At 35.7% G+C, this 17,043-nt stretch overlaps 1 protein-coding gene across 37 annotated transcripts; it reads right to left on the reverse strand.

Annotated features, from left to right (window-relative positions):
- Window positions 1-2,404: 2,404 nt before the first annotated feature.
- On the reverse strand, window positions 2,405-8,721 carry LOC103433937 (cyclin-H1-1-like). 37 transcript variants are annotated; one of them, XM_070820823.1, is made up of 16 exons: window positions 8,434-8,588; window positions 8,042-8,092; window positions 7,590-7,676; window positions 7,370-7,482; window positions 7,180-7,253; window positions 6,970-7,065; window positions 6,811-6,879; window positions 6,653-6,694; window positions 6,422-6,489; window positions 6,302-6,327; window positions 6,068-6,152; window positions 5,779-5,867; window positions 5,626-5,694; window positions 3,947-4,218; window positions 3,679-3,742; window positions 2,405-2,641 (listed from the first exon to the last, which is right to left on the reverse strand). In XM_070820823.1, the coding sequence occupies exons 3-6, from the start codon at window positions 7,639-7,641 to the stop codon at window positions 7,038-7,040; spliced, it is 267 nt and encodes an 88-aa protein (XP_070676924.1). In that variant the 5' UTR covers window positions 7,642-7,676; window positions 8,042-8,092; window positions 8,434-8,588; the 3' UTR covers window positions 2,405-2,641; window positions 3,679-3,742; window positions 3,947-4,218; window positions 5,626-5,694; window positions 5,779-5,867; window positions 6,068-6,152; window positions 6,302-6,327; window positions 6,422-6,489; window positions 6,653-6,694; window positions 6,811-6,879; window positions 6,970-7,037. The 37 variants fall into 36 exon arrangements, with proteins under 37 accessions (XP_070676912.1, XP_070676930.1, XP_070676916.1 ...); XM_070820811.1 differs by having other exon boundaries at window positions 8,042-8,108; window positions 8,434-8,597; XM_070820829.1 differs by having other exon boundaries at window positions 6,422-6,498; window positions 8,042-8,108; window positions 8,434-8,597.
- Window positions 8,722-17,043: the final 8,322 nt, after the last annotated feature.

Genomic DNA, 17,043 nt, shown 5'->3' on the forward strand with positions numbered 1-17,043 from the left:
TTTTCCGTTTTAGTTTCTTTCCTTCTTTTTTTTTTTCTTAGTTAAGGAGAGAGTGGGTTTTGGATAATGAGAAAAAATATAACGGAGCTGCGTTTAACTATGTATTAAGGGTTTCAGAAGAAGTAATCAGATGATGAAACTGTGTCAAACCATAAGGATACTGAAAAAAAAAATCCTATTCGATTTTCTCTTCATTAAATCTGACCTGTTTATCAATCTGAAAAAGAAAAAACAAATACCTGAGCCATACGTACGTACGTATATGATTGGGATTAAGAATTTCTGTTCTTTCTTTTAATTCATTTGTTAGTGCTAATTTGGACAAAATGACTTCAGATCTAAGGATTTAGACAGCATTATGAGGTAAAATTGTTTGTTTATACTCTTACAATTCATAGATTTTGACAGAAGAAAGAACGGTAAAAACAAAGAAATAAAGTAGATTTCAATTGATTTAAAATCTATTTCAAATGTTTGTTACATCTAGTTATGTATTTTCAAATTTAATTTAATATTTTCTCTAGTTTTTGTATCAAATTATCTTCATGTCATCCAAATTCTTTCTTTGGAATTATCCAATCCAAATGGAGTCTTGTAAATTTCCTCCATAACTATATATATTTTATAAACTGAACTAATCTCATGCCCTTATCTATCTTATAAATTTCCTCCTAAACCATATATAGGTGTTCTTGGAGATTTGCAATTACAGTATACTTGTCTGTAAACAATGCCAAATATTTACAAGCTGATTATGCATGATTTGATGATATAAAGAACTTGAACTGATGATATAAAGAACTTGAACTGAATAACTAGCATGTCCACAACCAAACATATCCACGAAACCAAAGGTCTATTTGATAACCATTTTGTTTTTTGTTTTTTATTTTCACTTTTGGAAATACATAAAACTAAACGATGAAGAAGGAGGATGAAGAATGATGAGAGAGATGTAGAAGAACAGATAAGGAATGGGATACAAAATGAAAACAAAACCCCAAAAACCAAAAACTATTGTAAGTTGTTTTCACTTTCTTATCTATTTCTTCTCTTCTCTCTCATCACTCTTCCTTATCTCATTTTCACCATGTATGTATACTTTCCTTATATCTCAGACACAAAAAATGAAAACTCAAAAACCAAAAACGAAATGGTACAAAACCTAAATAATATCAAAGTGAAGCTTTTTTCGTATATACACAATAGCAGATTAGTCATTAAGAATCGAATACAAGTATACTGAATTTACAATGCAGCTATGCATTACTAGGTATAGGGTTTGCTCTTAACCCTAGATTAGGACCACTAATCTTTTGTGGCTTTAGATAACATGAGTTACCGTGAAATTAAAGTGGTCCAATAGAATCTCAAGCATGCTTAATATAATTTACTAAATGCTTCTGGAATTATGGATTAGGGTAAACTTCCAGTAAAAGATTAGAAGCTGTCAGAGTTAGGGCTCAACATGCTCCCTAGGGTTTCTAGTTATGAGGTCATATGGCTAGGGGACCACTCATCAACCATCACAAACTCTCTCTCATTTGTCTCACCATATCATTAAAGAAGTTCATATATGAACTCTTTTGGTAAATTAAAGGAATAAGAATCCCAGTAACAACGTACTATGCCATGGTTTTACTCGTAAACCTTCTAATTAAATTACAATATCAGATGACATATTGGCGACAATGAATTTTCATTGAAGTTTGATGCCCAATCAATTCTAAAAGGATCAGTTCTCAATGCATTTGTTGTCATTTCACAATTGCATGAATTTGTGGACTCAAGTTACCTTGTTCAAGGCTCATATAGCCGCTGAATGAGTTTTGGGTCAATTCTTAGTTTGTCTTCTTTCCTCTTTGATGTACACCAACTCTGAGATTGTCTGGAAGTGCAAAGCGAGAGGAGGGCCGTGTGTAATAAGGGTTTAGGGGTTATCCATGTGAGTTGCAGCTGCTCAATTTTACGTAAGAAAAAGGTGACCAAATTAGAGTTAACGTGCAGTCTCCTAAAAAAGAGACAGTTCCAAAGCTGAATATCTTGTTAGGATTAATAACCGCAATGGTCCATTGTTTGCCTACTAATGAATGATCCATAAAACATTGTTAATTCACTCCAAAAATGCAATGTCAAGTTTTGAGAAACAGCATAACAACATCAGAGACTACGTTTCTGAGGCAGCAGCCTACACCAGCTTCCCGCACGATTCCGGCCAATGTTTGCTCTTATGTACCTTGCTGGTTTTTGAGCCTCACATATCAAAATTGAACAGATTTTACGCGTTTTCATCGACATTTTGGCCGTTGTTAACACCGACATTTTGGCCGTTGTTAACACGTAAGAACTGTTTTTTGAATGAATCAGTGAAATATCCCAGAAAACATGGCGAGAGAACATGGAATAGCGAAAAGTACTCAAGTGATTGGATTAACAAAAGCTTCCACATAGCCCCAACCATCATCAATATCAGGTCCAACCCAAAAACCAAATATGATCGTGTGGCTACGAGAGTGTACATTCCTATAACAAGACATAATTTCAAAAAGAAGTTTTGAGGGTGTCCGAAGATGATCTTGACAACTCCGATTCGAAGTTGACATGGCTTTATTTGTACTGCTGGAGGCGGAAGGCTTTGCAGCTGCAAAGGTAATTCATACAGTTAGCTTAAACAGAGCGAGGAACAATAATGTATGAGGGTTCAATGAAAATGCCCTAACGCTTAACATCTTGATAGGCTTGACAGTTTAGCATGAACAAAATAGAATGCCATTCAAGTATCGAAGAAGAAACCTTTTTTGTTTTTTTTTTTTTCCGCATTTTCTCTCCTTTTAAAAAAAAAAAAATTTCTTTTCTTTCCTAATCTGTTATATTAAGTTAACATACTATCGAACGAAACACTAACTTCCTGAAAACACAGCATACTCATGTACAATTTGAACATAATGATGAATGCAGATGAAGATCATCGTATTTCATCGTCCTCTAGAAAATAGGCCATTATATCCTCAAGGAAGAAATAGATTCAATAGAATATCAAGTTTCAGACTCTCTAGAATGCAGGAAACAGTTTGATGAATATCAGGTTTCTTGCCTTGCAAAAACCTTGGTTTGTAAATGTCTACGAGTGAATTATATATTTTGGGTTTTTTGTTCCGTCCATCTCTTTCTATCATCTTTTTCTTCTCTCCACCCTCTGAAGCAACATAAAAACTCAAGGTTGTACAATTACTTCCGCTAAAGATGCCACATTAAGTTTCTTCTTTTGATATTTATAAGACAACAAATACTGTGGACACGCCGAGTGACCAGAATCCAACATTAGAATTGATTGATTCATTCCACTATGAAAAAACTCATTCAAATCATACGGATTGGGTTTAGTACAACAACTACAAGGTAGCCCTGCTTTCAGCTATTAGCAAACCAAATTTCTGGACGAGGTAAAGATCAAGCAGGGTATAAGTTTCATACATCACTAGCACGAATCAGTGATCGAGCGTAATTAGATACGAAAAGACAGGTTGAACATTTTAACGCGATTTTAAGCAAATTTCTTTGGACAACCATGAGTTCTTCTGAATGAAATCCAACTCAAAGCGGATTTCGAATATGACTGAAAATTAAACAGGATAATAACATAACTGGAAATTGAGAGAGGAGATTGAAGAATAAAACCTGTTTCTGAAATTGGTTGGTTTGAAAGTCTGACCACCAGTGATAATCTTCTTGGAGCTATTCCCTGTTTGGTTGCAATAACAAATAAAAAAGCATTAATAAGTACCGCATTCTACATTTTACAGTAATGAAAAATGCATGAGAGATCTTACTTCCTGTTTGGTTTCCGAGAAAATGAAGACAGGATTTTTTGGTGGTTTCAGAGAAAATTGAAGAACAAAAGCTAGGGTTTTTATGTAGAAGGAGAGCTGGGTGATTGAGGACTTACCTTTTCAAAGCTATGGGAAGCAGAGAGAGGGAGAGAGAGGGTCGTCGAGACAAGGCACGCCATTGAAGCTTTCGACTTTTGAATCCCCTTCTTTCTGCTTCTCAGGGTGTAGCAGAGGGCAGTAACAAGGAGATGAAACGTTGGACGGCGTCGTTTCTACTTGTCGGGGTCGTCGTGTCTGTCTCAGGAGCAACAATGTCTTCCACCTACCCAAACCCGACCCGACCCGACCCAATTCAATGCTGGACCCGGTTCAATTGGGTTGGTGATGCCTGGAGACCCATACTAAACTGTGAGCCCAAAATACAAACTCCGATACAACACGTGTACGTATTCATTCTCAATGGTACGTCTACTATAACTCTTAAATCTCGTACTTTCAATCCTAAACCCGTTTGATAACAATTTTGTTTTCAATTCCTTTTTTTTTTCAATTTAAAAAAAAAAATTACTTCTTTAGTAACTACTTTCCTCTTTTCAACTAAAGCTACGTTTTTTATTTTTCAAATTTTGGTTTTTCAATTTTTACTTTCCATTTTTTTGAAAACTAAAAGAAACTACCAAAAAAGTTCACAGATTTAAAAAAAAAATGAAAACAAAAAACTGAAAGCAAAATGACTATCAAACGGCCGTTAGTCTAGCCGCACGTAATCGAGGAGTAGTTTGTGAATTCATTAGTCCCAAGGGCCGTTACCAAAAATTGCAACCTTTACTGAAAACATGAATTTTGTCCAATATAATGGAAGATGGTTTCTGCTGTAAAATAATGATGGTCTCTCAGATAAACTCTTCATCCCATTCAAACTCCAAGCCACAAATTAGATTGATTTGACAATGGAGTACAAACAAAAATATCAAAAAAATGAAAAGATTACCGTATCGTTTGGATGTGTTTTTAAAATGATTGAAAACGTTTTTAGAGAAAATATTTTTGGATTTCAAAAGCTCTTTAAATGCTTTTCACAAGAAGCACCAATTCTGTGCTTCTTTCATGAAGCACTTTATGTGTTTTTCCAGGATTTACTAACATTTTTATTTAGGATTGCTTTTAAAAATATTTTCACTAAAAACGCTTTTAATGATTTTAAAATCGAGGTAATTAACCTGAAACCAGACAAAGGGTGAGCACAATGAGAAAATATATTTGGGTATCTCCATCTGTTTAAACTCCAACAGCAGTGTATCATACTACGTGTGTGTCACAAACCCTAAGGTATTGTTTGGTATGCAGACGGAACGGAATGGGACGAGACAAAACAGGACGAGACGGAACAGAGAATGAGCAAAGATGCCCTCGGATGGAAACAAGAAGGAAGAAGAAGGAGACGGAGATGTTATAATTTTGTGTTCCACAGATGTGGAACGAGTCGTTTCAGGAGGTGAGGCGGAATGAAAATTCATCTAAAATTCGTCCCGTGGAACAACACATTCCACCCGTTTTAGGCGCACCAAACGTAGAACGGAACATCTCGTCCCACTCCGTTCCGTCCCGTCCCATGTACCAAACGGTACCTAAGGGACGGACAAGAACAAGAAATTACCCAGAAAACCGAGATAAAATCAAATTTCATGATGCAGCAAATGGAATAACTGCTGGTCTTACAAAACTAAGCCACCAAACCGTAGCCAAACCCGCAATAGAACTTCAGTTGAAACAACAGTATAGAAAAGGGGCATACTTTTAAGTTTGTGCTTCATTTGAACTCCTTTTCGACTTGTGCTTTGATTTCTTATCCCGCTTCTTGCTCCTGAAAAGCAGTCAATGTATGGCATTGATACAAAAGGAAAAGGGCAACAGATTAAACGTGATTTTTTCTAGATGTGGAGCATACTCGTCATGCGTACTAAGACCCCAACAAGACTTCAGGTTCCGATTGATGTGCTTGAGATCCTTGTCCGAAGGAAACTTGTATCTTTTTGCCTACATTAGCCATGAAGAAAATTAGACTGGAAAATGAAACCGAAAAGAAGCGTTCCTATGTAATATCAGATTAAATTCTTAAAAATCTGAACTTAATAACATAGCTATATGATATACAATTTTCACAAACGTTTGTGCCGCTATCAAAGAGGCTATGGAGTTTGCAACACACATATATGCTGATTGCAATGAATTTATACCCAAGAATCGATTGCGTTAAGGAATTTGACTAGCTCTGAAATAGTATGCGCAGAACTCTGCCGAGAGAGAATGCTACTCAGGTATCTGAAAACGAGCATACATGAAAGAAGATTTATTAGTGTAGTACAACAACAAACCCAATACAGAAGGTGTGGGGGAGGCATATGTAGAACCATACAGGAACCAAAAAAACTTAACAAAAACGTCAGGAAACCTAAAGTTCAAATGATAACCTCTCAAAGTCGGCAACTCTGCAAACCTGTTGCATCAAATTAAGGGGGTACGTTTCATGATTAATGACAAAATTCTGAGCTTGAACAGCAAGAAGTTTGACTGACAAATCATATTCATACCTGCCCAGGAGGGAAAGGGAGTGGTGCATCTGTGAGCATGATTTTATCAACTTCCGTCTTTGCTGCCCCTGCAATTTCTACAAAACATCCATCAATATATCTGTTGCTGGTTAAGAAACATAAATGATTGCAGCATCTCAACAATGAAAGACTTTTAAAGATTCAGTCTGTGCATATACAGTTACTCAACACGATATTTAGCCATATATACAAAATAAAGCCAACAATTACCTTCAGATATTGGAGCTGGTTATCCTCTAATCTGCAGAATTCCTAGAAATCAACACTAATTGTCACCAATTGCATGGAAGGAACTTGAAAACTTAAAAGTGCATTATGAAAATCCAATATATTAAAGTTGCACTAGAGAAAACCATAAGAAACTTTACTTCAATATCATTGACAAATCCTTCAATTGAGAGGTATGGTGCATAAACAATAAGATCAAATTCCAAAGTCTGCAAAATAAAGATATCATATTTAACAAAGAAAACAGAAAAATTAAAATTAAAATTAAAACAACAAAGAAATGTGCGGCACAACCATGCCTGATAAATTATTATCTCATTACTGAGTATCATTTGATGATCCTGTGAGATTCCCTTACCAAGCTCCTCTACTGATACGTGGTTATACAGGTTAACCTGTGCACATGTCTCAACATCTTAGTGAACTTCTACCTAGAAGAACCAAAATTTCACACAATCACATATGCTGACAATTGACGGAGATACTTAATGGAGATAAGGCATCCTTACATTATAGTTTTTGGATGATGTTGCATCACCGACCACTGTAGATAAAACCTCTTGAAATATATGAGAGCCGTTGCCTGCAAATGAAACCAATTAGACATGGATAGTGCTAAAATTGATAAATTCTTCTAGTTTCAAGCTTCCTAAATTAGTATTACTATTTTTTCTTCTGTCAACAGGGGAGACCGCATACCTGAACTTTATGCGGAAAGTGAAAGTTGGTACAAACTTCTTGAACTTTGTTCTCATAAAATACTCGCATAAATTGCTCCTCTTCAATGCTAATGGGTTTTGGACGGGAATCGGCTGTATTTAAAGACATCAAAAAAGTAAAGCCATTGAAACCCACCTCTATGTGTGTGTAAAAGGCGGGGGGAGGGGAGGGACGGAGGGGGTCCTTGAAAGAACATTACCATTAACTTGGGGTTTCGGGTATGACAATGTTCCATCAACGTCTACTTCCATTAGTCAAGCCAATTTGCAGAAAAATAACTCTTTTCCTATGGGACAAAATGTGAACATCTTGGACAAGAAATACTACAAATGACATACAAAAACACATGCATTGGTAGAAAGGTATAATGATATCCTTAAACCAATAATTTGAGACATTGCCCTAATTTCAATCAACACATCCTCCGCCAGTCACCTGAGCTAGTAAACATCTCCTTAAACTATCTAATAAGGTACACTCGATGCATTAGTACATACGCTCTCATACCAGCAAATAAGTTAAACAAACAGCTATAAACCACATTCGCATGAAGAATATTAATGACACGCTTCGATTAAACTAAACCTCACTTGCAACGACTTATACCGGTCTATAAACACACTCCCAACGAAAGCAAGACTCCATACGTACCTTCTCCAATGCTTGCATTGCTCTTTGATTAGCAGCCTTGTATTTACCAGCCTATAAAATTGAAAATCTAAAGCAAATCAAATCAAAAAAAGCATACGACATTTCGATTCAACTTCAACCCTTGCAAATATTGAAATCCCAACTCAAACAAGTTTCTCCATTTAAATTCATCTACGTTGCTCCATTTTATAAGTTGGGCACCAATTCAACAGCACGAAACTAAAAGCAACAGTTCACCTTCAGGAACAATCGAAACCAAGAGCAACGGTGGCAATAATTAACCTAGAAGTTAGAAACTCAATTTTCCTTCATTTTCTCGGCAGCCAAACAGGCCCTCGCTGAATACAAAAATCAGAAGTGCAAAGAAGAATGATAATACGGAGACGAATTACCAGTTCTTCGGGAGTGAAGATCCACCTGGCTCGGTGAGTCGAGCTCTGGAAATCGGCCATGGCAACTCGGAAACCCTGGCTCAGTTGATTGCAGAAAGTTACATCGAGGAAAGAGATACAGAGAAAAGGGTGTTCTGTTGGGAAACGAATCCAGCGAGGATCCGGATATGAGCCTTCATCGTATATCGGTTTAAAATTTAAAATTTAAAATTAAATATAAATAATAACGAAAATTGATTGGACGATATACTATAAACGATCACGATCACAGAATTTCCGGGATTGCAGAAAAAAGAAAGTATAAGGCAATGATCCTTATCTTGTTCGGAATATACGAACGACATGTCGTTCATTTCGGACTTGTACAAACGGAGCTTCACTCTTTCCCGCCTATATTTTGTGCGGATTTGTTTTTTTTAAGGCCTCAACTTCTTCAACGAAGCCCGTGGCCCAACATGACTTTAAGGCATAAGCCCATTCAAAAGAACAAAAGCCCAATATGACTTGAAGGCAAATACCCCGACAAATCCACTTGTCATACTCTGATTGATTATTAGTTATGAATTTTCTTCAATGTTACACAATAAGTTGGATTTTCTTGTAATATATTGAGTTTGAAGTGTTTTCCTATAGGTGTAATATTACAAAGGAATTGCATGTAAAAGCAAAAAAAATATCTATAGGGAAGCCCATATGACAGGGATGCTAAGGTGGCTATATAACTGAGGAGTTAAGTTGGCGGAATTTCAAACTTAGCATTGAATGTCATGTGAAGAAGATAAGACACTTGACCAAGTCTTATAAGCTTAGAATATACCCTTATCTTAGTATCATGATTGCATGTAAATTTTGTTGACGCCAAACAAACTTTTCAATTTTCTTTCTACTTTTGTGATGCAACCGATATTGAAAAAGAATGATTCGAAGACACAACCCCTTGACTGTACGTATAAAACTTTTAACCGCACAAGCTACAAGTCCTTTTGCACTCACCATATGATGTTGAATTAATTAAGCCTAATCATGCCCCTAAGTAAACGCTGTTGATAAAATGCGACTAAAACGGACAATTAACTTCACTAATTACTTCCGATGCGACATTAACCTGAGAAAGTAAAAGCATCTTCGTAGAGTAGGAATCTCTTGATATGGAAAGAGGGGGTCTCTCTTGTCTGTCTACCCACCAAACCAAATCACTTGAAGAAAAAAACAGACCAATATGAGGCAGCACGCAATCAAGTCCTTGCACTGCGTTTGGTAAAAGTTAAAAGTTAAAAGTTGAGAGGGAGCTTTTAACTTTTATCCTTATTTCTCTCAATGCACAGAGCTCCAACAGTGTCGCCGTGCTGGTTTGATTCCATGTTTCTGCTTAACCAATTTAGCTTATGGGTTACGGGGAAGCACCATGCTTTGTGCAGCGCTTATGACTTTGTCCAACGGCTAGCTTTGACAAGTTCCAACCATTGAAAGTTGGTTTGGATTAGGGAGTGCAATATACTTGTCGAAAGCATCTCTAAAGGGTAGAAATTGTTCGGTTCGGGTGATGAAACAACATGGTCGTCTGGTAGAAGACACATTTAATAGGGCATAAGAGGGAGGTTGGGTGTTGTTGTGTCTTAGGTGGGAAGGTCGTGTGATCTGGTCATCTGAACACGATATTCTTATATTCTTCATTTGGACTTCACTGATAAGTCATTCATATAAAAAATTTGGCACCTTCTAGTTAATAAACGAGTTGTGTGTTGTGTTAACGCATGATTCTTTTAGACCTTAAAATAATACAAACATGGAGAAGGCCTAAAAAAGAAAAAGAAGACCAAGGCGTTGGGCTTATAAGCCAGCCCAATAGAGCCAAAGGAAGGAGGCATGACCTCTATGGACGATAGTTTACCGATCTGGATTAACTATCAGCAAAGAAGCCGAGCACCAATCAAGAAAGTACTTTTCGAACGCTTGAGGCAAGTTGGCAAATTGACAACTTTATGGCATGAAGTCCCAGAGACAAGCCTATTCAAACACCAACCCAAGCCACGTGTTGGTCATCAACCAGGACAGAGGCATACGATGAGATATAAAAAAGTTGTTAGACCAAGTGCTTGGGATGGTATTTCTTTGACCCGTCAAGGCCGAACATAGTACATGTTGGATCAACAAACTTTTCAACTAGACCTGAGCAAATGTCACTTCATCTCCACGTGTTGACTGAATGACAAAAGGGTAGATGGAAAGTTTTGTCTACGTGATTAGTTCTTTTGATGTTAGAGCAGTGAAGTACTTAAGAGCCCAAGACATTTGGGGCTCATTGAAGATGTATATAAGATGGACGAGCACATTGTATAAGGGGTTAGACACATAAAAGAAAAGAAAAGATAGGTTACACAATTACATAGCCCTTTTTTGTATTCCATATCAATATATATAAAGCACTATAGTGGAGGGAGCCCATTTTCTAGGGGGAACCACTTAAACCTTGTTGTCAATTACGTAAGGCCTTTATCCCTAGCCCATCAAGGGTAGACCATGTTAGTCTTTGTTGACCTCCGAATTTTAAGTGTTAACACGTTGAAAGTGTGGATTGTCTTGTCGACATTGTAAAAAACGACGGGAAACACATGCTTTTATGGTTAGAAGTAAAGCTTTTGGCAATTTCTAGTTGATAAACGAGTTTTGCATTGAAATGTTGGATTGTCTATTGACATTATAAAAAACAACGGGACACAAATGCATTTAATGGTTAGAAATAAAGTTTTTGGCCCTTTTTAGTCGAAAAACGAATTGTGCCTAGAAAATGCAAATTTCTATTGAAATTATCAAAAAACGACGGGACGTAGATGCCGTTACTATTAGAAATAAAGTTTTTTTATAAATGAGTTTGCGCATTGAAAGCGTGGATTGTCTGTTGCTATTATAAAAAACCGACGGTTAGAAATAAAGTTTTTGACACTTTCTAATCAATAAACGAGTTGGGCGTTGAAAATATGAACTTTATTGCCATATCAAGCCAATATGACGCACATACATCTACGAATATAAAGCAAACACGGCCACCGACCGTTAAAAATCTCTACATTCAAATCCGAATTACCACTATAAAATGTCCCTTTATGAGTATGTCAAGATATGATGAGATTGAACCAATATTTGTTTTGATCCAAACTTACTTAACTTTTACATTTTTTTCAAGTTGGAGTTCGATTATTCTTCATTCTCTCTTTTCCAAACTGACTAATTATCACATTTGTGTCGATGAATTTAACTAAAAACAATCTAAAATTCATACAAAGGCGAAGAAAAATAAAGCACATATTAGTGGAAGTATTTCTCATAAAGTATAAAATTTATTGAAAAAATATTGGTTATCCATGCACTTATTTTATTTTTCGCACACTGTTCTTAATTTTTAGTCATCAATCAAATAAATAAATACAAAATAAAACGACAAAAATTAATAAACAAATAAATGAAAAATAAAAATTAGTGCATGGATAGCAGTCCAAAAAAAATAGATGAAAATGTGTAACAAGCCCATTGGTAACTTGCGTAAGGGATGTTATTTACCCAGGAGGATTCTTGTCGGATCCTCGTTATGAGGATCCTGGGAATCCTCCAATCACATATGTTCATCGTACATTATACAATAAAAAATCATTGTAAATTTTTTTATTTAAAATTGAATATAAACAATACTTAATAAAAACTGACCGTATGATATAAGATGAACATATATGATTAGTGAATCAGGAATCCTTACTCGTTATTTACTGAGGTAAATAGTAGTAAAACTCTCTCTCTCTTCCCATGGTGGCGGAAGTTGACTGGGACTCATGGGCAGTTGTGGGCCCAACATTGATGTGATGTGATTCCGTGGGGTCCAATTAACACAGCAAATCATGATCGTCAAATTCTGTTAATCTAATACCCAGCCCATCAAACTTTTTCTTTTTTCGGTCGGTCCTTGCTCTTTTGTCCTTTTTTTTTCTTCTGGGGGTAAATTTTTTGTTTTCTTTTACATTACTTTTTAAAAAATAATAATTACACGCATCTTTTTCTTTCAGCTCACATTTATGTTTAATTATGTTCTGGTTATTGTTTGATTTATTTAAATCGATGATCAAATATATAAAAACGTGTAATAGAAGAAGAAATAACACCGTTCTATTAATTTTCTTTTATTATTATGAGGACGAAAATAAAAGAGCAATTGACAAGCCAAAGATTCTTTGGTGCCCACCGTCCCATTTTTTTATGTTACTTTCACTCTATTAATAGGAGTGTGCTATCCACATATTATTTTTTACTTCTCATACACCTTTTGTTAATTTGTGTCATTTAATCTTTTTCAACTCATCCGATCGATGAAAAAAAATTAAAAAGATATGTGAGAAGTAAAAAGGGGTATGTGGATAGCACATCCCTTTATTAAATATGTGAACTAGCAAGTATAATTTTAGCCGTTTTTGTGCAAATTTATATATGTTTTTTTTAAAGAAATTTAATGTGTGGTTTGTCATTTATTGGCATACTAAAAACATCTTCAAGCACTTGGCAAGGTGCAATTTTGAGGGAATTTTAATTTTTTTTACAATTTAATATATTTTTTTGATTCAAGCTTTACTATTTATCATTTAAGAAAACAAGATACTTAGTATGAAAGCAGATTCTTAAAAAAAAAAAAATTAATTACTGAAAAGGTGATTCAAACTTGGCATATTTTTCATTTAAAAAAAGTGTAAATATGAGTTTAACCAAATTAGCTTAAGTAGCGTGTAACATTTCACCTTTTACAATTAAGTTTGAATTTCTTTTTTCGTATTTAAGTGAATTTAGGGTAATTATCATAACAATCATTTAAAAATAATTTTTAAAAGCTTAAATGTCAAATGGTTCATATGTTTCACCCTATCGGTCAATTTGGTCATCATGTTCTCATATTGACTGAATTAGTCCATATGTTTACCTCTATTAGCCAATCTTAGATAATTCATTAAAGAACCGTTAAAATTGAGACAAAAATGTAATTATGTTGTAAACCCATCAAATGCACGCGAGATCAAATCAATGACGCTTCAAAATATTTTCGCGCCAAATAGTCTTGTGGACATTTGATTTGCAATCTAGAAGCTAGATGTCCGAGTCTTCTGGCGTGAAAATAGTTTGAGGAGTCGCCATCGATCATTTGATCTCACGTGCATTTAATGAGTTTACAGCGGAATTACATTCTTGTCTCAAATTTAACGGTTATTTAACGAATTGTCTAAAATGGACTAACAAAGGTAAACATGAGAATTAATTTGGCCAAATTGTATACACGAAGACAAAACTGACCGATAAGTTAAAACGCATGAACTATTTTGACATTTAAGCCTTATTTAAAAGCAAAAATTTAAAATAAAATCGTTAAACACTAACTGGTTTAAAGGATAAATTTCGAGGAATCTTACCATAAATAGCAAAACAATTTTTTGCATGCCAGTCGACATGTATGCTCATTCTTTTCTCTTGTAAGCCTTTAAACTTTAGTACTTTACATCAGTCCATCACACTTTTTACTTAAAATGTAAAAGAAAATAAACCGAAAAATCATCACCGTATTAACAAACAATTCGATACGAAAAATTATTTTCAAACACTTTTATTTTTTCGTTACACACAGTTATATTTTATGCCGTGAGATTGAACAAACCAAATAAAATCTATGAACAAATTTAAGTAATGATGTGTTGAAGAATAGAAAAGGTGAATGGAAACCATTTATCTTGAATACATATACTACTATTTCAGGTATGCTTGCAACCTTCTTAATTTTTTTTAATGAACCGTCTATGTTTTAGATCACTTTTTATAGATTATCTATGCAAAGAAAATAAGAAATCATAAACCGTTTAATACATTTGATTAATTTTATCATAAATTAAGTGTTTAACTAAAAATATGGTCTGTTTTAGATGGAATTTAATTCTTTTTTGCAAAGACAATATTTAACGGCCTAGGAACTAATCATTAAAAAAATACATGTGAAGTTTGAAAAAGCACTTGAAGTGCTTCCTACAATAAACTAATGACGGATTGTCACAGCCCGTCCTGGGATTTTATTTATCAAGGACGGGAAATGACGGGATTGCCTTTAGCGGTTGCTAAGGTATGTGTGTGTGTGACATATTATTTGGACTAAATACACATACTCCATAAACTTTTGGAAAATTATTTAAGTTGGATTCAAATTTGGGTTGTAAAATTGTGTGGTTAGGGAATGAAGTTGTGACTTGTTTTTGGGTGGACCACACAACACACACACGGGACAACCCTCTCCCTTCCCCCGTGCTCTCTCTCTCTCTCCCTCTCGAAATTGTACGGACAAAGGGCCAAGCCCTTGAACTTTCACGGATCGACGCCAAAAAGGTAAGGTTCTTCATCCTTTTGACCTCCTGAGTTGAATGGTACTAGTTTTAGATCGGGAAACCTTAGAAATCACGTTGAAAACCCGATGTCCGATTTGAGTACTGTTCATGCATTCGTGATGTGTTGATTTTCAGGGAATTCTAAGCTTATAGTGAGCTTAGTGAGGTCCTAAGGAAGCTCGGAGTACTTAGTTTGAAGGTTTTGGATGTCGAGATTGTTGAGTTCGAAGTTGGCCGGTTTTCTTGGAATTTCTCCGGTGAGATTTCGTAGTTTTTAGAGCCTTAAAGTAGTGTAACGTGATTCTACATGCTTATGGCTTCATTTTGATATAAAATACATGAAAAATGGTTGAGAAATGACGGAGAACAAGGAGATTGAAAAATCTCCAGTTTTCCGGCCACCGGAAAAACCAGTACGGCGAGCCCAAGGTAGGAGACGCGCGTGGGGGCGCGTGGACCCGTGCCTGTCCCGGCGCGTGGGGGCGCGTGACAAGCCCAAAAATTATTTTAAAAATATGTCGACGTCCGTGACGTCGAGTAGGTCACTGTGGTATATTCATATACCCAAATTGAGTATCGTATGAGAAGTTATTACGAATTGTCGGTTATGTGCTTTAAATAACGTTGTTTTAGTTGTTTCGCATATAGGTGATACCTATCCCGAGGACGAGCGCATCCAGGAACGTCACGGGGGTTACAACTCTTCGACTTATCAGTGAGTGGGCAGTTACTTTCTGTATTTACCTATATACTATTGATTGTTCCCATAAATTGAATCTATATGAAAGTATGTTTTAAAATGCCATGCATGCCTATTGTGAATTATATGAATTGATAATTGATGCATATATATATGTGAATTAGTGCTGTGGACGCACATGTGAGTTTTATGTTGTTCATGTGAATCATTGATGATGTGAATTGTGTTGAGAGCTCATAACATGCACTCCTGGTGTTAATGCTTATAGTATTCACCGCACCGCACGCTCACCTTGGATCCAAGTAGGTGCATGTCGTACAGACCATGAGAGGGTTCCGACATGCTAGTCGTATATATCACTAGAGGTGGTTCCGACTGGTAGGTGACCTTAGATTATGCGCGCAGATGATTGATGAGAGAAGCACTAGAGCGTATTATTTCACCCTTCTCGTTGTACAGACTACTTCAGGTAGTTCTGACTTATGTGCAGAGTAGCGCCGTACAGGTCACCGTGGTGACTCCGGCTGGGTTGGATATTGAGCTATAGAATTAACCGTACAGGACCAACTGCAGGGTCTCCGGTTGATTTCTTATTTCACCTGTTATATTGATGCATCCATATTTTGTCATTGACATTTATAGCATGGCATACTTGCCGGATTTTGATAAAGATTAATGTTTTGAGAGATTTGAACAAATATTATGCTATTATGTTATTTTCTGGGAAAGTATACAGGTTTTACAGTGAGGGGTTAGAAATGTTTTGGAAAACTTTGGTTTTACTGACCCATTCAATTTTGTTTTGCGCCCCTCCAGGTTCTAGTTAGCAGTTGGTGGCTCACGAGGTTTTCTTCGGCGTTCTGACAGACTTCCTGCATGTATGACTCACATGCGGGTGTTGTAATTTAATTATAGTCCTACTTGACTGCACCTAGTATTTATGCTCTGAAATTGTGTACTGCACACTTAAACTCACTCTAGCATGCTAGTTGGATATTATTGCTAGTAGTTGGTTTTTATTCCTTTGTATTTCTCATATCTTTTGCTTCCGCATCGCACTTTTGGTTACGTCACGCTCACGTGACGGCCGGCACGCCTTGATTATAGGATTGGGGTGTGTCACAGATGCTTCTTCTGGAAAGCACTTCAAGTGCTTTTAGAACCCAAATTTTTTGTCTCTAAAAACACTTTTAATTATTTTAAAAATATTTCCAAACAAATATCAAGCAACTTAATAAGATTGTAAAACAAAAATAAGAAAGTTGTTACCATTCCTCCAGAATTTCGGTAAAAGTCATTTTCTCTTGGATAAAAAAAAAATCTTATTCTTTTGTCTCCTTTTCTGAAAAGATAAACAAAGGTAAAGTGGAAACTTAAAATAACCACTACCCTTTAAATAATGATTTTAGTTGTGGAAATTTGCCATTACTTTCATAAAAAATAAAAAAGAAAAGTAATTGACTAATATAGTAATTGAACTTTTTTGGCGCTGGTGAATCACATAATAGTGAT

The sequence above is a fragment of the Malus domestica genome, chromosome 04 (genome assembly GCF_042453785.1).
Source record: "Malus domestica chromosome 04, GDT2T_hap1".
NCBI classification, from domain to species: Eukaryota; Viridiplantae; Streptophyta; class Magnoliopsida; order Rosales; family Rosaceae; genus Malus; species Malus domestica.

Bases quoted from the DNA above. Each gene is read 5' to 3' on its own strand.
- LOC103433937 (XM_070820818.1), bottom strand. From the start codon at position 6,460: ATGCTCACAGATGCACCACTCCCTTTCCCTCCTGGGCAG. The intron at 6,153-6,301 runs GTTATCATTTGA...GCTCGTTTTCAG, and splicing joins AGAGTTGCCGACTTTGAGAG to ATACCTGAGTAGCATTCTCT. The intron at 5,868-6,067 runs GTATAAATTCAT...TGGCTAATGTAG, and splicing joins TTAACGCAATCGATTCTTGG to GCAAAAAGATACAAGTTTCC.